General features: G+C 40.1%; 1 protein-coding gene across 3 annotated transcripts in view; it reads right to left on the bottom strand.

Moving 5' to 3' along the window:
• Positions 1 to 268: 268 nt before the first annotated feature.
• LOC107572295 (matrix metalloproteinase-23-like) overlaps positions 269 to 24270 on the bottom strand; it is a 36129-nt gene continuing 12127 nt past the window's right edge. The window contains exons 2-8 of one of the 3 annotated variants that reach the window (XM_016258715.1): positions 19277 to 19416; positions 18709 to 18848; positions 17215 to 17382; positions 14473 to 14637; positions 14227 to 14337; positions 3634 to 3760; positions 269 to 1208 (exon numbers count right to left, since the gene is read on the bottom strand). In XM_016258715.1, coding sequence (XP_016114201.1) covers positions 1034 to 1208; positions 3634 to 3760; positions 14227 to 14337; positions 14473 to 14637; positions 17215 to 17382; positions 18709 to 18848; positions 19277 to 19416 — 1026 coding nt within the window. In that variant the 3' untranslated portion in view covers positions 269 to 1033. The remainder of the gene's footprint in view (positions 1209 to 3633; positions 3761 to 14226; positions 14338 to 14472; positions 14638 to 17214; positions 17383 to 18708; positions 18849 to 19276; positions 19417 to 24270) is intronic. The other 2 variants (XM_016258717.1, XM_016258716.1) reach the window with 2 other exon arrangements.

Genomic DNA, 24270 nt, shown 5'->3' with positions numbered 1-24270 from the left:
CGTCTCCCTGACATGCTGCTTCAACACTAACTGCGGTTACTGAAACCACGCCTTCTTTCTTTGCGTGCACATTTGGGCGGCATTATGCTAATATTTCCACATAGTGAGGTAGATATGTGGGGGGCGTGTTAGAACGAGCCGTTTTAGGGGGGCTTAACTCTTAACTTTGATAAAGAATATCTCTTTGGATTTGAGACTTTAGTCTTTGACAACTTTACAGATCTTGTTTATGCACCAAGAGCTTGTAACACTCCAAAGAGAAAGGAAAACTTGAAATCGCATCATATGACCCCTTTAAGTAAGAAATCCATGTTTTAAGATTAAATGTAAAGAATAATGATGTAAAGTGAGCAACTGATATATGATTGTAAAGGCAAAGCTCTTTGGGTGTATAGCAATACACAAGAAAGCGCTATATAAATGCCTCATTCATTCAACTTCAGAACATCTCATGCTGGATATCATGAATCATCAGGTGTTGTTCATGCCAACTCTAGTTCTGTTGTCATTAAAGCATAAGAGAGACAATATAGCAAAGCATTTAGAAATGTATGTACTTTTTTCAGTTTAATTATTTGTAATTACATTTTTAATTTGAGAATGAAGTTTCACCAGCATTTTCAGACTTTTTAGACCCCACTGTATTTTCCCCCCAAACTTCACAGATTTTTTTTATGGATTACATTTCATGTCATTCTGAATTAAAGGCTTTAAATGACAGAATAAATTGTTTTATTTGGCAAATAAGAAATGTATTTACAACACACACAAGTAAAAACCCTGATATGAAAACATTTGGCTTTGTGTATGTATAAACTGACATGAATGTGTGCCCAAGTGAGTGATGTTCCACAGTACTGTGGTGAACTTTAACCCTGATCCCGTGGTTTCCTCAATGCGACAGCTATCCTGAGATGAGTGATGTCAGAACCTTCTCTTCCAATCAGGAGACAAGCATGAGAGGATGCTGCTGTGGATCTAGTCTGAGCTAATGTTCTGGATATATTTTGTGCTCTAGGAGAATCTCAGGTCCTCAGAAGCGCACTCGTACCCTCCAAGAGTACGTGGTCAGCACCTTGTTCTTCTTCCTCACGATGCAGGTGTATGTGCCCTCATTGATGGCATTTGCCACAATAGTGATTTGGTCGTCTTTCAGGGAAATGTAGCCGGGATGAGAGAAGTCCAGAAGCTCGCCGTCCTTATACCAACTATCAGTGTGAGAGAATGCTTCAGGTTAGGACATTTCTAACAAACACAAATCTCATTTATGTTTTAAAACATTTTCTCTCTAAAAAAACACAAAACTCAAATCTTCAGGATTGACATCATACAGAGCTTGTAAAAAGACCATGTATGTTTTACAGCATTGAGTCTCAGAGGAATTAAGTGATTGGCAGAAAATCACTCCTGGAGGCACACCAACAGTTCCCATTTTCAACTCATGGGGCCTCATTTATAAAATCCACGGCAACGTTCATATTTATAAAAACGGCCTTTGATGTGGAAAAGTACTTTTAAAAAAAATGCATAAACGCATCTCCAACACATTTTAGCAGCATTAGTAAACTAAAAGAAATGCCAAATCACATGCAGGTTTTTTCAGACCGGAGACCATAATCAAGTAATAATTAATTTTATGATATGATATGAAACGTCCAATTTTTCTTTCAGTAATGTTTTTTAAAGTTTTTCAAGAATTTTGTGATATTAAACGTTTTATTAGTTGTCATAGCAAGTGATTTTAAAAGTAGGATGGCTCCCTTTTTATAACATGACTAAAAATTTTACTTGAATTCGTAGTTTATTCTTTTGGAAACCTAATTGTTTTATTATTATTATTATTTCTGTTGTTTCTAGAAGTAGTAATTTTTATAATAGTCAATAGAAAAAAATAAAACCACACACAGTTTGTCCACAGAATAATTACACATTATTAAATAAAAAGTGTCGCCGCACGAACCTCTACCTCCGCCAGCAGGACCTCAGTTTCAGACTTTTCAGACTTTTTTTTTATTTGTGCTCGTCATTCTCAAGCATAGAAATTCGGATATTGGCGTGTGCTCTTTTATATGGTAATGATATTAATTAGGGGGCATTTACAAGGCTGAGATCTGGCACCAGTCAGCTGCGCACAATTTCAAGATCATTTGTGATTTATAAATGTCACATCTGGAAGAGAGGCATACGCATGTGTTTTTGTGCGCACGTTCGTTTTCTCTGAATCGCACTTACGCACTTTTAAGAAATGATCTTAGAACAAATTTAGGACAGTTTATATGCAACATTTTATAAATGAGGCCCATGATCTTGTTAGTAGAGACTCTGAAATAGACTTGAAATGGATTGGTCATATAAGGGAGACATCCAAAATGTGCACTGTTAGTGTGCCTACAAAACTGGGTTGGAAAATGTGATCAAAAAGAATTACAAAGATAAAGTCCAAAATAAACAATTTCTTAAGAATGAAACTCTGCAGTACATATAGAGGGCCAGAGTTGCCCTGCCCTGGTTGAAACAAGCACAGATGCTTCTCACAATAATAAAAAGGAACCTAATATTCACTACAGGTGCATCCAAACATGAATTTAATGATTATTCTTAATGAGAGGCAACATGTTTGGGTTAAGTAATTTGAATAAAAATATTCCCAGACCACCTCCTTATCAGACAGGGGTGTGCAGTCCTTGAAGGGCCAACAGCCTCGTGGCTGGAATTGCATCTACAATACCAAATACTGACTTTAAAGGGGGCTGCACACCTGCTGAGAAGCAGTGATTTTGTTTTCTATAATTTTAGACACATAGGTGGTTCCACTCTGCATGTGTCCATGGGGCCCAGCTATGCTTCAGGACACTGTTCAATATCCTGCCACACCACAGAGTACCATTTACATACAGTAGTTTTCCATTAAATAACATTTGTCCCAAATTATTGTTAATGCACATAATGACTTCACCCTATGCTGGAACATCACGTATTGTGCATTTTTCAGGAAAACACATCTGTCTGTGGTTTGAATAATGTCCATATGCATCGTACAGAAAGCTAGAATAATATATATTACGCTTTCTCTGTCCGTTTGCCCAGTTTTTTTCAAACACCTAACTTCAAACTCATCGACACTGCTTTGTGTATTCTTGAAGTGAACTTTTGTCTGTTTGGTGATTGGATTAACTGTTTTGGACTACTACCTTGAACTGAATGTAATGTGTGCAGTTTGTGATACCTGTGCGTTGTCCTAGCCATGGTGTAGCTCTGTGCTGCGCTTTTCATCTGGTGTGTGACCACCTTAAGGGGGTGAATATTTCCTCTGTGCTTCAATGTTGTAGAACAATAAAACATGAAAACCACTAAGGGGCAAATCATTTTTATTGGCACTGTACTTTTCAGAATCAGCATGCACTCTAAAAAATGCTGGGTTGTTTCAACCCAATGTTGAGTCAAATATGGACTAACCCAACTGTTGGGTTAAAAAGCTAATTTAAAAATGTAACCAAAATTTAACCCAACAGTTGGGTTAGTCCATATTTGACCCAACATTGTGTTGAAACAACCCAGCATTTTTTAGAGTGTGGGTATGGAAACCAGTCAGAGTTACTATAACACTCTGTGAATAGAAAAGCAAGAACTCACTAGATTTTGCCTTTCTTGGCTGCTATCTTCTTACCACAGCGGAAGGTGAGGTTCTTTCCCTCCACAACAAACTTGTGTTTTGTTCGTGGGGGAGTTGGGGTTGGCGGGGCAGTGGGAAATGGGAATTCTGTTTGAACACAGAAAATGAAGTATATTTGGTTATTAAAACGGTACTGCTTCCTGAAACGACTCTCTCTTTCTGGAAAACCAATTACATAATCTTAACCCAGGCTCATTGGAAATACGAACTCATGGAGACGTTTCTGCAATACAGATATCACGCACACAAGCATATAAGCACTACACACACATACACTCATTGCAAAGTCTTGATTTGCTAGGGTGGTCATTTCTGAGTGTTTACCTAGTGGATTATCACCGTGTTTGATCTTGTACTGTTTCCTCGTGTATGATTCTCTGCTGCCTGCCCCGATCTATTGACTGTTCTTTGGACTGTGACTGTAAGCTGCCTGCCCCGAACTTTTGCTGTCTCTTTACCCTGTAACATTCTGATCATACTGTCAATAAAGCTGCAGATGGATCCTCACTCCACTGACTCTTCGTTACAGAAGACTTCGCCACACAACGATCCAGCAGCCATCATGCAATTATCGTCAGAATTGTCTGTCCAAGCCAACCAGCTCACCATTCACCAGCTCACTCATCTAACTTTCTTGACTGAGGAGCTTAAGAATTTACAAGGCCTTCATTTGAGACAGTGTGAGCTCAGATCACCACCCCTGCAAGCACTGCACCCAGTCCACCCTCCACTGTGAATCCTCGACTAGCATTTTTCATTTCATTTAGTTGAAAAATTAAAGGGATTCCTGTTACAATGCTCCCTCTTTGTCAATCAGCAACCCGCATTGTATCCCACAGACTCAAGCAGAATCTCCTTTGTGTGTTCATTATTGACTGGTAGAGCCTTAGACTGGGCCACCGCGGTATGGAGGATGGATGGTTCAATGAGTCCCTCCTTTGAGACATTTCTTCAATGCTTCAGGGAGGTTTTTAAACACCCAGCTGGGGGAAAGAGTGCTGGTGATCAACTTCTCACTTTGATTCAGGGAGAAGGAACTGCAGCAGAGTATGCACTAATCTTCCGCACTCTCGCCGCTCAAACTGAATGGGTGGAGGACACTTTGAAACTATTATTCCGATGAGGATTGAACCTGGAACTACAAGCTAAACTAGCCTGTCACGACGAGGGTAAAACTCTCTACAAATTCATCAAGTTGACCATTCAAATAGATAACTTGATCTGCTCACGATGTCCCATCCGCACAACACAACTCACCACACAATCTTCCGCCTCTAACACTGAACCAATGCAACTCGGCTACACCCACCTCACTCCTGAAGAACGCAACTGATGAGTACTTTACCTGTGCATGTACTGTGGTCAATCTGGCCATCACAAATCGACATGTCCTGTCAAACCCGTTGCATCTAACTCCAGATCGGTGAGTTCCTGCTTCAAAAGCAATTACTCTGCCTCATGTATCAGAATACCAGTAGAGCTATCCATCGCTGGTAAAGTTATATCCACTTCTGCCTTGCTAGACTCAGGAACAGCAGGTAATTTCATATCTATTGAGTTCACTCAACGACATCACCTCGCTCTAACACCACGTAATTCTCACTTGGCAGTGAAGGCACTAGATTGCCGACCTCTCGGAGAAGGGAAGATTGCATACATCACAGACGAAGTAAAGGTGCAAGTAGGAGTACTCCATAATGAGTCCATTAAATTCTAAGTCACCAATTACCCAAATAACCCCATCATCCTCAGCTTACCATGGCTACGCAGACACAGTCCTCAAATCTCATGGAAAGAAAGACACATTATTCAATGGTATCCAACCTGTCATAAACACTGTCTGACTCAGATCTCTCCCCTGTCAGTACACACAATCACCTTCAAAGAAAAGAACCCCGATATCCCAGGGCTACCCACTGAAGCGTTCAGCAAACACAAAGCATCCCAGTTACCGCCTCATCGTTCCAGTGACTGCATGATCGATCTGATACCAGGTACCACTCCTCCTAAAGGCAGAATCTTCCCGTTATCACAGCCTGAATTCTGATGCCATGAAGAGTTATATCGAAGAGGAGCTAGCTTAAGGTTTCATCAGACCCTCAAATTCACCTGCTTCGTCTGGGTTCTTCTTCGTAAAAAAGAAGGAAGGAGTTCTCAGGACCCTGTATAGACTATCACAGCCTCAATGATATCACCAACAAATTCCGATACCCATTACCACTACTACCTGCCCCTTTAGAACAACTCCACCAGGCCAAATACTTCACTAAGCTCGATTTGCGTTCCGCATACAACCCGATCCGAATCAAAGAGGATGATGAGTGGAAAACTGCATTCTCTAAATCTACTGGGCACTATGAATATTCTGTTATGCCGTTTGGCCTTGTGAACCACATCTATAACACATCTTCAGTGTTTCAGTCTTCCATAAATTATATTGTCCGGGATATGCTTGACCGATGGGTGATTGTGTATATTGATGACATCCTGATCTATTCAAACTCTCTTGAGGAACACATCCAAGATGTCAGATCTGTTCTTAAATGCCTGATTCAGTACCAACTTTAACAGGTCGATTTTGGCCTGTCTAATTAATATTCATGAGCCTCTCTTCTGATTGGCCTTTTGTTTTCTGAGTGGCGCACAGCCAGGCCAAGCACAGGTAACTAGGGTCAGCCGATGTCACAGCGTTAGCTGGAGGCAGCCCATTCAAACCAGCGCAGATTCGGCTACACAAGGAGCTTAAAATATCATCTTGTTGTGATGTTGGGTGCCAGAATCGACGCAATACAGCCTCAAATTAGAAATCTGATTGCATATCTGCTGCCACTGCCAGACAAAAAACTGACGACAGCTGTGGCTAAACGCGATAAAACGAGCGGACTGGACAGAAACGATCGTCAAAAATGCTCGCGTTTGCAGCGCAGACTTCTTATCAGAAAAGGTTCAATAAAGTATTGTCTTTTGTTGTTATGGGTGCGTTTACAGATTTATTGCCATATGTTTCTTGCATCTCACGACTAACAGTTATGTTGTGTATGAAATAATGTCTGTGTGCATGTGTGTAAAACAACAAACTGACGATCTATATATAATCATTTGTAATTGTATATACATTGTTGTGATTAATTGTGGCTGGAACAATAATGTAGCTGTAAAAGTAGTTGCCTGCTGAAATCGAAATGTACTGTATATACATCATCATGACTAGATAGACACGGTGAGTTTGTCTTTACTATACAGATTAGATGTGATCCACCTCATAGTAACAATCCTGTCAGATCGTCCATCCTTTGAGTGAGAGTGTAACATTACAGGTCGGCCGATCTGGTTTCGTGGTTAAACCTTTTCGACATGTTTCCGTGTTGTCGTTGCTCAGCAATGGCATGGACGCGATGTTGTCTGGGGGTTTGGCAAAAGGAGAGTGGGACGGTGGGCGGTGCTCGGGGTGGTGACTAAAGGCGGTGACTGTGTAGTTCTGACGTCAACTTTGTATGGAAGTCACAACGGTTCGTGAAAAATCACAGCTACTTTATGCAGGCTGTGTGAATTTGACTGTGGACTGACTGTTTTGAAACTTATATGGTAGTTACATAGCACCTAGACATCAGTTATCATGAAAAAAAGCCAGAAAATTTCAGTTTTGACAATATGGGACCTTTAAGAACTTCAGCTCAGTCACCACTTCATTGACCACCATGACAAAACGCACCACCTCTCGCCTCACCTGGTCCCCCAAGGCCTTGCAGGCTTTCCAGGAGCTTAAGACCCGATTCACCTCAGCACCCATTCTCTATCATCCCCATCCAGGTCTTCCGTTCATTGTAGAAGTGGATGCTTCAAACACAGAAATCGGGGCAGTTCTCTCTCAATGTCATGGATCTCTAGCTAAAATGTTTCCCTGTGCCTTCTTTTATAGAAAACTGTCATTTTATGAACGAAACTATGATGTGGGCAATCGCAAACTGGTGGCCATGAAAGCAGCCCTGGAGGAATGGCGCCACTGGCTGGAGGGAGCACAACACCTTTTCACCGTCCTAAAAGATCACAAGAATTTAGAATACTTACGCTCAGCTAAATGATTGAATCTCGACAGGTAAGATGGGCTCTATTCTTCACTCGGTTGAATTTCACAGTCACATACAGACCCAGCTCCAAGAATGCCAAGGCCGACGAATGTACTCCACCACAAGTATGTCCACATGAACTCACCTTTGTCCCCAAACCACTTAGAAACAAACTCATCCACCAAGTACATGCTACTCCCAGCTCCGGATACCCAGGCATTACAGCTACTCTTCATCCCCTTAAGAATCGGTTCTGGGGGCTGTGACATTTGTCAACAACTGCACAGAATGTAACACATCCAAGACTTCCCGAAAACTACCAGCCGGTCTCCTTCAACCATTACCTATCCCTCAATGCCCCCTGGTCTCATATCGCTGTCGACTTCATTACTGATCCTCCCAACTCCCAGGGCAATACCACCATACTTACAGTCATAGACCGATTCTCTAAATCCTGTCTTCTCATTCCTCTACCCAAACTCCCTACTGCCTTCGAAACAGCTGAAGTTCTATGCAACTATGTATTTCGGTTCTATGGTCTACCCGAGGACATTGGATCTGATAGGGGACCCCAATTCACTTCCCAAGTCTGGTCTGCATTCTTCAAACACCTCAACATAAATGTAAAGTCTCACATCCGGATACCACCCACAGTCCAACGGTCAGACTGAACGCATGAACCAGGGCCCTCATTTATCAAGATAGAATGCATAGAAAGGTTCTATATTATGTCCTACGAAAGAAATTTAGAATGTAAGTACAAAAAAATCCATATTTATCAAACGTGCACACGCGGTTCTTCCGCACATCAGTAAGTAATCATTGTTGATAAATCCCATATGTTCTTAAGCACCATGCTTGTTCACGTTCATGGACATTTGCATTCAGAAACACCTTCAATGGAACATGTCTGTAGTGACAACACCTCCCTTTATTATCACATGAATGTATAAGTCCTCAACAAGGTCATGGCAAAGAACGCTGTACCAACTGAGAAGCCATTCTGTTCTCTCATTAAACAGATCAGCACACTCTTTGCGTGTTCTCTGTGTAGCACATGGTTTGCGTTTGCCAAATTTTCCAGCAAAGCGAGATCAGCCATGACCATATTGCTACATTTCAAATCGACTTCCCAACTGTCCTTTATAGCTTTTCACACTAATTGTGCTAATGTTTACCTTGAAATATGAAATTATTAATTGAGCATTTGCAATTAAAGGACACAGGACGCTTTCTTTTTGTGATATCGCCATTCTACCACTAGATTCTCTGTGTAAGCATGCTCAGAGTTGTGCTTATATTTACACACATTCCTATGTACAAGTTGGTAGATCCCACACTTTGCATGAAACTGTTCTTATGCACTCATTACGCACACATCTGTGTGTACACACTGTTGATATATGAGGGCCCAGGAACTCACGTTTCCTCAGTGCTTACTGCCAACAGAACCAATCGGACTGGAGCAAATACTTAATGTGGGCCGAGTATGCACCTGCCACTGGTTTAACTCCTTTCAAGTGCGTTTTAGGCTACCAACCTCCCTTGTTCCCATGGTCTGGTGAACCGTCAGACCTTCCCTCAGTCACTGAATGGCTGCGGTGCAGCGAGGAGACTTGGAATTGAGCACACACCCACCCACTAACAGTATGGGGTACGACCCCATACTCACGGAGGAGTTTCATAGGATGCATTTGGAAAAGCTGGCCTCTCGACCACATGGAAGACCCCCGTGTCGTTTTCCTTCTCACGTCAGGAACCGCTCGCCTTCCTCGCACCGCCAGAGGGAGCTTTCACCTGAATACTGATTTCTTAGATCTGGACTGCATTTCCCATAAGCCCTCATACCTGGGACTGATTGCACACACACCTGCATCTCATCACGCACACACGCATATAAGCACTGCACACACATACACTCATTGCGAAGTCTTGATTTGCTACAGTGGTCATTTCTGAGCATTTACCTTGTGGATTATCTTTCTGTGTTTGATCTTGGACTTAGGGCTGCCGCGATAACTGCAATATCGCAATACCGCACTATTGACGAGCAAACCGCAGAGGAATGCAAGAACCGTAGCAAACCGCGATTTTTGCGCGTTTTCTTTTTCCGTAAGGTTATGCCCTTCTCGTTTTACACTTCATGCATGTGGACTGAATATTAAGCAAGTTTGTAATGATAACAATGTGTACCATGCTGATTTGTACAGAGGCTCCGTAGATTTGCACTTAACAAGCCTAAACAGACAGAGAATGAGACTGAGCGCGTGCGATTACTAGCGTCTGTCCTCCAGGCCGAGTCATATATATTTGCGAAAATAGGTTGTCATGTCCAAGGAAAGCGAAATCTCTGTCTTAGCATCGACGCATAGCTGGTCAGCTGAGCCTTCTAAAGTGGCGCTCAAAGTTAAAATGATTTCAACAGTGATACATCTCTTTGAATGAATGAATCAGTGTTTTTGAACGTGTAGTTGAACGGCAGTCCCTTTCCACCACCTTGTGGCGCAACACTGTAACTGCACTGACTGACAGCCCGGCTAGAACGTTTTCACTCTTTGTTATATTGCAGCCATTTGCTAAAATTATTTAAGTTAATTTTTTTTCCTCATTAATGTACACACAGCACCCCATATTGACAGAAAAACACAGAATTGTTGACATTTTTGCAGATTTATTAAAAAAGAAAAACTGAAATATCACATGGTCCTAAGTATTCAGACCCTGGCTGCAATATAACAAAGAGTGAAAAATTTAAGGGGGTCTGAATACTTTCCGTACCCACTGTATATATATATATATGTGTGTGGGGGTGTGTGTGTGTATATATATATATATGTATGTATGGCCATAATACCGCATACCGCATTATTGAGCCACTCAAAATTACCGCAAGGGAAATTCCCTCACCGTGACAGCCCTACTTGGACTGTTTCCTCAACCTATTGCCTGTTCTTTGGATTGTGATTGGAAGCTGCCTGCCCCAACCTTTTGCTGTCTCTTTACCCTGTATCATTCTGATCATATTGACATAAAGCTGCAGTTGGATCCTCACTCCGCTGACTCTTCATTACAATAATGAAGAAATTCTGTTTTTTTATTAATTAATTAACTGACCTGAGTTTCCTTAATCCTTAGATTAATCCTGAACCAGTAGCGAATCTTCTGATTTGTCACCTGCTTCACCAGAGTTGCTGGACTCTTCTGAAGTAGTGCAGTGACTTTTCCACCCAATAGACCAGTGATCCTCAAATCTGGCTCCACTTTCCTGCAGAGTTTAGCTCTAACCCTAATCAAACACACATGAGTTTGCTAATCAATGTCTTCCGGATCATTAGAAAATCACAGGTATAGTTGATTAATTAGGGTTGGAGCTAAACCCTGCAGGAAAGTGGATCTCGCGAGCACACCTGAACCATCTAGGTCTTCAGGATTACTTAAAAATGGTAGGCTAGAGTGTTAGAGCATGGTTGGAACTTAAAGTGTCATGAAACCCCCTGTTTCAGCACTGGTCTTGCACACCTTAGATCTGAAAAAGACTCCAGAAATGGGCATGTAAAACTTTGAAAAAGTGGGAGTGTAAAGAGGGGAGAAAACCAATAAAACACAGACCTACAACACCCTCATTATACAGATGAATGAATATTAAAATATTTTTGAAACAAAAAGTATAAAGGCAGTTACTTTTTGTTTACTCTTTTTTGGATTTTTGGTCTATATCATTGTTTGCTGTGTTTCACAATAATCCGTCGTGTCATCGCATTCACGATAAGATGTACTGCTGTATCAGTAACCTTATTTGCTTGTATTTAATTTAAGAAGACATGATATGCGCGCATACACAGTGCTGATTCATGTTTGAAGAACGAGAGAATATGAAATATGTTCACATAAACTTGAAACATGCTTGCTCCAGTCCGGATATGAACTATGATCCGCGCAACGAGTGTTCTCATCACGCAGCGAGTGTTCTCATCGCCGGCGTTCCACGTAGAAACTGCTCTCTTATGCACGCTCCACGTGTTGTTACATATTAAATATTGTTACCGTAATGTTTACAGAGGTGAGCGGACAGCGCGGAAGCTCTTTCATGAGATTTGAATTCTCCGCTGTAATACAATCTCTTGCATAATACAGCGCAGTGATTGGATCATAAGAGTTCTTTCTTATGAAATACTCAGAAAAGCTCGGAAAACTGAAGACATAGATGCGTACTCTCCAGCCACGGCAGCCAATCACCACTGCAAATTAACGCATATACGTCACTTTTTGTGACGTTGGTTCAACTTTGCTTTTTGAACATGATGACTGAAATTGCTCCAAAAATGTAAAATAATAACCACTTTTTCTTTAATAATAGACATAATGAGTGCTGTTGTTGTTTTCACTGTGCAACCTGTTCATATATCTTAACATCTCAAAAAATGTGTTTTAGGGATTCATGAAACTTTAAGTCTGCAGGAAGATCTGCTATAGACCCTATGGCTGTGCCGGATGACGCAGCAAAAATGGCTGCCCACTGCTCTGGGTGTGCGTTCACTACCATGTGTGTGCACTTGGATGGGTTAAATGCAGAGCACAAATTTGGAGTAAAGCGCACCATACTTGGCCACACGTCACATTCACTTCACGTCACATTTGAACTTCTTCAGAGTGCAACAATCTTCACCAAACTGGGTCTCTACAACACCTTTTGCCTTCACAAGACTGCCTTCAACACCCCTATTGGCCATTATGAATATCAAGTAATGCCATAACCCTGCTCTGTCAAATAGGTCCAACCTTTCCTAGGTTTTGCCCATTTTTTCAAACAGTTCATTAGTAACTAACACCATTGCAGAACCCCTTACTGATCTAACTACGAAGACTAGGCAGTTTCTATGACTAAGGAGACAGAGAAGGCTGACTGGGCATTAAAACAGCTAAAGCAGCAATAGTTACACACCCATACTGACCTTCCCGGATCATTAGTTGCCCTTTATAGTGGATGTAGATGCCTCAAACTTAGGGTGTGGAGCTGTTTAGTCTCTTCTCAAAGTTGGCACTTGAAGAATGAAGACACTGGCTGGAGAAGTTGCCTCACTAAGCTCCCCACTGCCAGCCAGCCAGTTGAAGTCATAGTTAACTTCCCTAATTTGAAATGCTTTCAGATGTTTTATTGAATAATCCATCAGCCTGTCATTTAGTTTTCACCCTCAATCTAATGGTTAAACAGAGAGGGTTAACCAGTAGAAGACCCTTAGATGCTTGGTCTGTAACAACCCTATTTCTTGGAGCTCATGTCTGATTTGGGTACAGTTCACTCACAACACCTAGTTTTCTTCCTCTGTAGATATTTCCCCCTTTGAATGCCTGTTTGTGTTCCCCCATTTTCTGGAGCTGGAGTCTGAGGTCCTTGTACCATCTGCAACGCAACTGGTCCAGAGATGCCAACTTGCCTGATCGAGTGCAAGCACTACTGTATATCGATACTCTTAACAGGAATAGGCTAATCAGGACACAGTCCTATGCCACTACTCTGTCCAGGTCAGAGGGTTTGGTTCAACAAGTGATCTCCTACTTCCTGTTGAGTCTCAGAAACTGGTATCTCATTTCATTGGTCCATTCAAGATCTTCTGAAAGATTAACCCTGTTTCTTACTGACTCCTGCTGCCCAGATCAATGCGCATTTCTCCCATCTCTCACATCATGTCTCTTATACCTCTATCTCCAATCCCTACCCCATGTGCTAGACATCATCGGCAGTCAACCAACATACACCGTTCATTGGCAGCTGGACTTCCGACTGCTCTATGGAAAAGCCAAGTATCTCTTTCATTGCTGCTACTCAAACTGTGGTTCAAAGAATGTCAGGAGCCATTCCTAGCATAGGGGCTGCTGTAAGACTTCTGCCTGAACTGACCTTGCCGGCCACAAGAAAGCATTTTGATCTTGGGGTTGTCTAATTTAGTTGCCAATCAAATTGTTTTCACTTGTGTTTTTCTCTATTTCTGTTTAGCCTAGCCAATACGCTGGTGTTCAGTCTTGATCCTTCCCTGTTTGTTAGCCAGCTTCTGTGAAAATGTAGTACTCTTTGTTCAATCTTTAAGCCTTTTGTGTATCATTTGATTGAATACCACAGTAAAGGCATTCAAGATATGTTGAGTTCATACTTCATCCGGCTCTTAGTACTCCTCTTCCCAGTAGTTCAGCGGTTGAGCACCACCCTGTCTGGAAGATTAGGGTTTGATTCCCACCTACAGCACTTGTCACAAAAACTCGTTCCATAACACTTTTCACATCACATTAGCTTGCTTGTCAAAAACATCAAAGACAAAAACCTCTCCCCTAAACAACATGCAATAACAAAATGATCTGTGGTTTGTTGCTGTACATGTATTTCAGGTGATCTATTCCTGTCTAAGCAGGCAGAATTGGCCAAAATAAGCTGCAATGAGGACCACACTTTATATTGTCTAGATCTGATAGGACTCATGACAGGCCTCTTACCATAACAGAAGTCACAGCTGGAAGGGCAGTGTTTCTGCATGAGTATCCTCTTGCTGTCACAATAACCCTTCCTTGCCCAAGCAGGACAGATAAATAATCGATCCAAACATCCTGCAGTGGTATGGACAGGAAAAGAGGAAATAAGAAGGTGTCAGGTGTCAATTGTAAAAATGCAACAGCGTTGCACAAGTAATCCAGTTTGTATAGTTATTTTTTATGTTTTTTTTGTGCTTAAGAGTAAAATACCATAGAGTCGATGTAATCCCCAAACCTCATCTTGAGTGATGAGTTTGCGGCCTGTCAATGTGGCATTGAGGTGCATTAAAGCCTTGCGATTCTGGGAATGCATCAAACCCAGTACATGACCAATCTCATGAGCAGCCACGTGAACTAGATCTGTCAGCCACACTCCTGAATACAATGACAATCACAGACACAAACACGTTCAGGTCAAATCTGCTTCCTCTTTTTTAACCCCTAAAAATAGAGCTGCAGAAATCATGATTCTGAATACCTGAACATGCAGTTTACTAGAGGTTCTAATAAAATGTTAAGTGCTGCAGTCTTTTTTAAAAAAAGAAAAAATTTAACAAATTTTAAGGATTTTATTTTATTGTTTGAATGAGTGATTCAATGACTCACTCATAAAAACCACTTGTTTCAGTACTGGTTGAATCAGCATTTTTGAATGAATCTCTTGAATGAATGATTCAATGACAATTACATTTGTAACAGTCACTTGTCGCCACCTACTGGTGTAACAATATAATCAATAAAATATTTATTTGACACGTTGTTACTTTCAAAAGGTAATTTAATAATTTTTGATCACTACAATAGACATCAGTGTTTATATCTATTTTGAATCTTTATTAAACTTCTGTAATCATTAGAATTTTGTAGAAACTGTTTCATGCCTATACAGAAAACTGCTCTTTTTGGGCCATTGGCAGCACCAACGCAGATTTGAATGTTCTAGTGTGCTTGAACTTGTTAAAACTTTAATTAAAAAGAAAATTGTGCTTCTTAAAGGGGTCATATGATGTTGCTAAAAAGAACATTATTTTGTGTATTTGATGTAATGAAATGTGTTTATGCGGTTTAAGGTTAAAAAAACACATTATTTTCCACATACTGTTCATTAATAGGTGCGTTCGACTTCATGCAGCACTGCACAGACCGATCGGCGGCTGACTTGAAGCAGTGCATGCCGGTTAGAAATTTAGTCCGACTTGAACCGGCAAGTGGAATGTATTTCCATTTTGAATGTATTCCCTCAGCGACCAGCACGGATCAGCTCCAGGCATGACGAAGCGGATATCGTCCTCTTTTGGAAGACCAAACAAAGTAGTTTCGCTTTCACAACGAAACACACAGCGCCTTCACAACATGGCGGCGGCAGCAACAATACTACAGCGAGAATAAAAGTTACGCCTTCTTTCTTTGCGTGAACATTTGGGCGGTGTTATGCAAATCTTCCCACATCGTGACGTAGGTATGTGGGCCGTGTTCGAACGAGGCGTTTCAGGTAGGTGTGGCTGACTCTTAACTTTTATAAATAATATCTCTTTGGATTTGAGACTTTAGTCTTTGCAACTTTACAGATATTCTTTATGCACCAAGAGCTTGTAACACTCCAAAGAGAAAGGAACAATTGAAATCGCATCATATGACCCCTTTAATGCTTCTTAAAGGGGTGGTTGATTGTGATTTGACTTTTTTAACGTTAGTGTGTAATGTTGCTATTTGAGCATAAACCATATCTGTTAAGTTATAACGCTGAAAATTCAATGCAAACGGAGATGTCGTTTTTTTTTTATTATGGCAGTTTAATGCCTACAAAATGGCTCGTAGGGACTACAACGAGTTACTTCCTGGGTTTGTGACGTCACAAACCCATTCACCAGACCACATTGACAATTTCACTGAACAAATAACGCATGGTGCGCTGCTTTAGAGAAGAGGAAGAGAAAACTAGAGGTGCATGTAAAAATCTATTCATATATGAATCTCGATTCTGTCTTCTAACGATTCTAATGGATTCACAAGTTTCAAAATCAATGTTCTAAAGCAGCGGTTCTTAATACTGTTCCTGGCCTCGCTCTGCTCTACACACGCTCTGCATCTCTCTCTCTCTCTCTCTCTCATTCAGCTCAGCTCCAACAATGGACTGTTCCAATTATACAGTTATTTTCACATAGCTATGAGAAGCGTTAAACATGGACACTCACGCGGTTGCTGTGCTATATTAAAGCTTTAATCAGGATAAAACTGTATATTAAAAGCTAACATAAGCAGTAGCATTTACAAATAACAGCGTATCTAAAAGTATGAGACAACAACAAACAAAAAACATAGGCCTACCATTAAAAGCTGTGCTTGCACAGGTTCTGCACGATCCTCTTCAATAATATCCTCTGCTTCTCAATCGGGCTCAAATTGACAAGCAATATTGACGATGCCATTGTTTACAACACAACCGGAGCACATTCTGAGCTGAGAGGCGTGACCTTTAGACACGCACTAGAGGCGGTTTAGCCAATCACAACACACTGGGCCAGCTGGCCAATCTGAGCCCATCGCGTATTTCTGAGGGAGGGACTTCATAAAACCAGGCAATCATCAGCGCGTTCAAAGGAGAAAGGACAGAGCGGTGTGGAATAAAAGTAAATTATGTGAAAAAAGAATGTGTTTTTTTTAAACTAAGCATTAACACGTTAGACTGCACCTCATAAACACAATAAAGCCTAGAAAAAAACAGTCAACCACCCCTTTAAAGGCACTTGTTTACAGTCAAAACTAATAATAACTAGGGGTTTTGATATGTTCTATCTGGTCTATTTTTGGTTGTCTGTATATTTATTTTGGTGTAATGAACATTTCTTAAAATTTTGACACCCAGGAAGCTTTCTGGACAATTTCTACAGCATGGTAGTATGGAAAGTAAACAATCAGATTCCAGTTTTCTCAATTTTCACGCACACGTGCCTTTATTCCAGCTGAAGCGCATGTTTCCCAGAATCCAGTACTCATCATCATCAAAGTGGATCTCTCCGGTCTGAGGAAAGAAGGCGTGGGCCAGTTCTCCAGTGATGCCGTCGAAACAGTGGTGCAGGTAGGACTGCAGACAGTCTGTGTGGTTTCCAGAGTAGAAGCCTGACGAAAGTCAACCAACCAATATGATTCTTGAATGGTACATCCTCTCCTATACGCATTATACCAAAGACGATATGTGACCCCAGACCACAAAACCAGTCTTAAGTCGCTGGGATATATTTGTAGCAATAGCCAAAAATACATTGTATAGGTCAAAATTATAGATTTTTCTTTTATGCCAAAAATCATTAGGATATTAAGTAAAGATTCTATGAAGATATTTTGTAAATTTCCTACTGTAAATATATCAAAAATTAATTTTTGATTAGTAATATGCATTGCTAAGAACTTCATTTGGACAACTTTAAAGATGATTTTCAGATTTTCAAATAGTTGTATCTCAGCCAAATATTGTCCTATCATAGCAAACCATACATCAATGGAAAGCTCATTTATTCCGCTTTCAAATTATGTATAAATCTCAATTTCAAAAAATTGACTCTTATGACTGGTTTTGTGATCCAGGGTCACATATAAAAAAAAATTATGCCTCCATGTCTATAATACAACTCAGAATCAGTCCCATTTAACTGACTCAAACACAACTTCCAGCAAGTACAAACCGTTCACCACCAGTCACTGGGGTGGATCTTCTGATTGTGGCAGTGATCAATGAGAATCATGTCAATCTGAGGAACCGACAATCTAGAGGTGCATTTCCCGAAACAATGACGTAACTCGCTGCATAACTAACCACAGTATGATACATTGTTGAGAAACTAACTAGCAATTCTGGACCATTTCCTGAAAATGCAGGAACTTTGTCACATATTTGTCATTTGAACCACCTTGGTCGTTAATGATGTCAAGCAGGTGGTGGAGTGATAACTTCAGTTAATCAAATAAATGGAAGAATCTTGTTTTTGTTCTCTGCTATTTTGCTGGTACACACATGTGCACTCTTCAAAAACAGTGCTTTAATTCTCTTAAGAAACTAAAAGATGTAGAATGAAATTGTATATGTATGGAATGAAAGATATAGATTGAACTACATGCTGGCTTGCTTATTTTGCTCAAGTGCATGATCTCCACATGTCATAGTAACAACAAAGTGTGCTTCTAACCACAGGTTGAGAGATGTAGTTCCAACCATACAAATTTGCGATGGTGTTTGTGAATGTTCGCTAAAACTTTAGATTTGGGAAACACCAAATCCTTGAACTATGTCATTAATGATGGAAGTTGTGACCATAGTTGGCAAATTATGCCGAAAAACCTTTTTCTCAGAAACACAAAACCACCAACTTACCTCCTTCTGTGTTACTGTTTCACTTCAAATTCCTCTGTACTGCAACAAACAAACAAACAAAAATGTATTTGATGTACCGATTTTGATGTCGGCCTCTTGATCAGATGGGACCTCACGAAAACTGAAGGGCGAGACATCGCTCCACATAGAGAAGGCCTTGGCTATGCCTCTCCTTGTGTCACTGGCATTCAAAAGATTCCTTGGAAATGACAGCAGTCTGCAGGAAAACACAAAGCACCCAATAAAATGTGGACAAGTAAACAAAAAAAAGTACATGATAAATGATTCTGCCATCATCTACTCATGATGTTCCAAACTTGTATGACTTCCTGCCGTGAAACACAAGAATTTCTAAAAGAAGTTTTATACCAGATCAAACTTTGACAGACCAGGATATGCAAGACCCCAATGAAATATTAATGGCATAAATATACTGTATGACCAGAGGGAAACTAATTCTGTGCTCATTGTCCTTTAGATACATGCTTTTGAAATCCTAGAGCTTCCAAACATACGTGTAAACATGGAAAAAATGTAAATAGGTTATGAAATATCAACAAAGCAGAAGTCATGCGGGACTTCACAGGTTTCAAACAGAGGGCAGTGATATCAGACGAATGCACAAAAACATAAAAGCATTCTTACTTGTAAGTCAGCTTGAATTTGTCCCACTTCAGTTTCTCTGGAGTGAGCGTGTAGCGTTTGTTTCTGGAAAGGTGAAGCACATGGGAGCGGGCGTCTTTATGAATTCCAATGATTAAAACACCAGACATGAGAGCTTCTTCCTTGGACAAAAAAATCTCAGATTAGATTAGATTGATCTGTGAGCAGGATTTTCCATGAAGGTCTGTGCCACGCTTGCTCCTACAAGAGCGATAAGTCCACTTGTGAGGTGCTTTAAAGTGTGATTTGCTCGAATAAATGGCTTGTTGAGCCAGGAACACATCTTGTATTGATTAGTCAGGAGTGAAAAGAGTGCAGACAGAGAGGAAAGTTCAGTTCAGTTATTAAGTCAGACTTGTTGGGCTGCCCTTCTCATCTTTCAGCCAGACTGCTCCACTGTCTGATGGAAGACAATTATTTCATGCTCTTTACAGAACAGTGCATGCAAAGCACTGCAGTACATTTACATTCAATTACAGTAGCACATTAATTCACTAAGGAACTATTTTGTACAAGTGGTAAATATGACAAATTCTTAGTCTAAAACTCCAAACCGTTCACCCTTATTACACATTCAAAACCTGCTGTTGTGTTTTCACATTTCTTTTCGTACTCATTTCCAAATACAAGATAATTGTCATATATAATAGGAACATTAAACAATACCAAAACACAACAGCACGACCTCAATTAAGTAGTTTTATCTATTTAAAAAGTTCAAATCAGATGCTGTCAGACTGTGAGCGCCGTGGCTCTTGCTGATAGTGATGATAAGGTAGAAGAGTTGAATCACAGCGTTCCTATTGTAAATCAAAGAAGATTCGCGACTCCAGCCAGAAGGACTCTTAAGAGGCTTTTAAGAGATTTACACATCATGTTCTTATAATACTACAGTTGAAACACATACACACAAAACAATATTATCTGATGTGTAAATAAACTTTCAGATTCAGATTTGCTCTAACCACACAACTTATTATCTGTGTGACTTTTCTTGTGAAAGAATTTGACCTCTGCAGTATTACGGAGTTGAAAACTACATTTTTTGGTCAGAGTGTGCAACCACAGCCCACACATTCACAGCAAACACATGCTATCAATTTACATGAGTGGTCATTCTAGAAAATCAACAGCAAATAAACATTAATATAACTTTAAAGAGTCCATGACATTGTTGACGTGATTCACACGAAGCTTTGGTGGGACATATCAAATGATCTTTTTGGTTACACTTTATTTCGATAGTCCACTTTAGACATTCTACTAACTATAAGTAACTTTGTAACTACATGTCAACTACATGTCAACTAATTCTCATTAATTTGCAAATACATGACTACTAACTCTCAGAGTAGACTGTTAGGGTAGGTTTAGGGTTAGTAGAATAAGTTGACAAAGAAAGTGTTAGAAGATATTAAGCAGAAAGTCTACTAATACTCTACTAACTGCTAGTTGACATGTAGTTGCAAAGTTACTTACTGTTAATAAAATGTCTAAAGTGGACTATCGAATTCAAGTGTTACCATCTTTTTTTTAAACCATGGATGAAAGCACTTTCATGAATACATTTCATTCTCAACAATAAATTCCAGCCACTTTCTTTGCAAATGGCTGTTGAAAAAAATAAAGTACAAGTGCTAACTTAACTAACTGCTAGTTGGTGACAGGTAGTAATTACGCTGTAATTTAGTGGAAGGAGTCAAATTAATCCTAGAGAGGATGTATTAGAAAAAAATGATGCATGCAAGATCAAGATTGTTGGTAGGTTTAGCAGCAAATGAGACTGTAAGTGTGTGTCCACTAAAGGACTGTCAACTATATGAAGGTCTCAAAGCTAACAGCCACAAAAAGCCCGTTTTGATTTCATAAGAATGTGCACTGTAATGAATTGGCAGGAAGATGTAAGTCTATGGGGGGGAAAAAGGGGGGAAAAATTAAAACATGTCTTTTACTAGCCATAAAATTTGCCTCATTTTATATTGTAATCCCAGAAGGTATTTGGCCTGAATTTGAACTCAGACGTTGATGCTGAGAGCACTCTCTGGGTTTCATAAAGCTGTCCAAATTTTTTCACTTCGCTGGTAATCTGACCTTAGTGTCTGAAACAGACACATTAAGCAGACATTCACAGACACATACACAAACACAGCAGAGAGCCAAGGAGTCTCTGGGTTAGAAATCGACAGTGTTTGCATAAAGCTTGGCTCCTTTTTGCTTCACACAGAGCGTACAGTCTTCCAAACCTGCATGGACTGCATGGACTAACATGGAAGATTTTCTATAGGTGCTGTAAAGTCCTTTGCTGACTGTTATCTCAATCTTCTGGAAAAGTGAAAGTGAAAGTGACAGTGAAAGTGACGTGACGTGTGGCCAAGTATGGTGACCCATACTCGGAATTAGTGCTCTGCATTTACCCATCCAAAGTGCACACACACACAGCAGTGAACACACACACCGAGAACACACACCCGGAGCAGTCAAGGGTCAAGTGTCGATGGAGTGCCCGAGTCTGAGTGTTTTAAAAGATAAAAAGCGAGCAGACCCCACTTGCAAACGCTGATAAGAGCAGTAAAGTTAAGATAGTTATAACTAGAGGAGACGGAGACTATTTTGATCCGACAGGGCAGAGGGGACATTCCTGAACTGGTTCACTTTCAGACCAGACTCTAAGGCCTGCCTTTATATCACATGCATTTACAAGCAGACGTGGTTTTTTAAGCTGCACTCTTGGCAAGCAAGACTTAAATTCTTTTCCAGTGGAAAATAATTGAAAATGGAAAGACGTATTTTAGGTCCAAGATACATTGACGGAGTGGAAGTCACAAATGACATTGTTTTGGGGCGATCAGCTTGCCGCCTAGTTTAATCATACAATATGTGTTCAGCTACCCTTGACCTCGTGATGTAAAGAGTTTGAGACTTGAGTAAGGTCTCTTTGCGGGTTGGTGCAACTACATGCCAAAGCAGACGCTCGCAGGACTGTCTAAAGATTTATTCAGAGATCCCCAGAACCCCATGAACCAAGAAGAAACACAATGGGACATGAGTGCATTTCAAGAAACATATGAAGCTAATACATGGGTGACTTATCCAGAATACATGAGTATTACTGCTCCGTACTATTGTAATAATAATACAAGCCTTCATAAACTGTAGTCTTCAAGAGCAACAAGTGCAAATTCTTAGAATGCCATTTTAAAAGCATCACTAAATATATAAAAAGTTTTTTTTAGCAGGACATGATTTGGAGCCACATTATTTGCCCAACTCTGAGGTTTGGTGTTGGTTGCCAATGTCAATGTCAACTGGAATTCATGCGGCTTTCTGCAGCTGGCACATGGAGCCTTCCAGGACTGTTTGCTGTGTGCATTCCAGTCACTCGCAGTTGAGAGAAAAGAAGGTCCCAAGCAACCACAGGATCAAAGATAAGCCAGCAGGTGCATTTCCACAGAGCTCTGCTCTACTGTTAAACCTTCAGCTAATTTCCTCATTTAGCGTTTCAGCTTCTCTGTTCGACTGGCAATAACACCTTGAAGTACGGCAAAGATTGGCATTTAAAGTCTAGTATACTGGGAACTTAATGGTTTGTGGAGAATAATGCTATAGAGAAATGGTCTGTGGTGGCAAAGAGAGCAGAGACTTGTTTTGGTCTGCAATGAAATCCACAGAAATGTTTGACTACTGACCAACATTTTTCATATAACCTATAGTGTTGGGGATAACGCATTACAAGTAACGCAAGTTACATAATCAGATTACTTTTTTAAAGTAACAAGTAAAGTAACGCATTGCTTTTAGATTTACAGCAAAATATCAGAGTTACTTTTTCAAATAAGTAATGCCAGTTACTTTGTTTTCCCATTTATTCACTGAGCTCTCCTGTCTCTGTGCTGAGAGAAATTGGGAGTAAGAGGCACTTCCTTCAGCCTAAAGTTTATTCATTTCACTTTTGGTGTGAAAGGGTCTTTAGAGTTGCCAAAAATATAACTTTGGGGTTTTTTGTTTTTAAAACATAAAAAAGCAAGCCCAGCTCAGGAGACAAAAAGTAACGCAAAAGTAACGTAATGCATTACTTGCTATAAAAAGTAACTATGTCACGTAATTAGTTACTTTTTTATGGAGTAATATTGCAATGCATTACTTTTAAAAGATCCTTTCCCCTATACACTGCTAATGATGGCCAGCAAGTCAGCAAATGATTACTATGTTTGGTAGCAATAACCTGGCTCGTTGATTACGTGTATGTACTTGGATATATGCATAACCTTGAGGACAGTTCTCATGTGTGGGATCAGAGGATGGATACGGATAACTTTGCAAAATACATGACATCAAATCTTTGAATCATATTCAAGGACTTTTTGTTTGAAGAAGTAAGTAGCAAGTAAACCAGATGAGGATGAATGCGAAGAAAGTGGATTAAAGGTAATTTAGCATACACTGAATACAGGGATAATGCCGCCAAGCAGCCTTTTCCTGGGTAATGACCTGGAAAGAGTCTCTGATCATTGTGTTTTCTTGGAATTGCAGGTCATTTTCTCCACATGCAGGATATCAGGATATAGGCCTATACAACTAATCATATCAGGGCCGTTTCTAGCCAATTTGAGTTCCACAAATCTGAATGCATTATTTGTAAATTGACTGTTAAGATAAACATTTTGCACAATTTAGTATCTGTAATATCATTGTGTTGCCACTAGATGCCTGTATAGCCCTAAACAATCCCTAGTGATTAAGACATTGCACATAATTTACACATAAATCACACATAAATTAATTTTATTACATTTTGATTTGGATACTATATACTATACTACTACATATTGTTTAGAAATTATCAATGGCTACTTTTTTGTCTTTATCTGTTTTTTGTAAAAAAAAATGTGTTGTTGTTTCTTGAAACATTGATTTAAAGTGTCAGTTATTGCATTATTATTTCAGTCAAACCTATAAAACCCCTTTGTTAACCCAAA

The sequence above is a fragment of the Sinocyclocheilus grahami genome, unplaced genomic scaffold, assembly GCF_001515645.1.
Source record: "Sinocyclocheilus grahami isolate Dianchi unplaced genomic scaffold, SAMN03320097.WGS_v1.1 scaffold1731.1, whole genome shotgun sequence".
Classification (NCBI taxonomy): Eukaryota; Metazoa; Chordata; class Actinopteri; order Cypriniformes; family Cyprinidae; genus Sinocyclocheilus; species Sinocyclocheilus grahami.
This window is presented reverse-complemented; position numbering and strand designations above follow the sequence as displayed.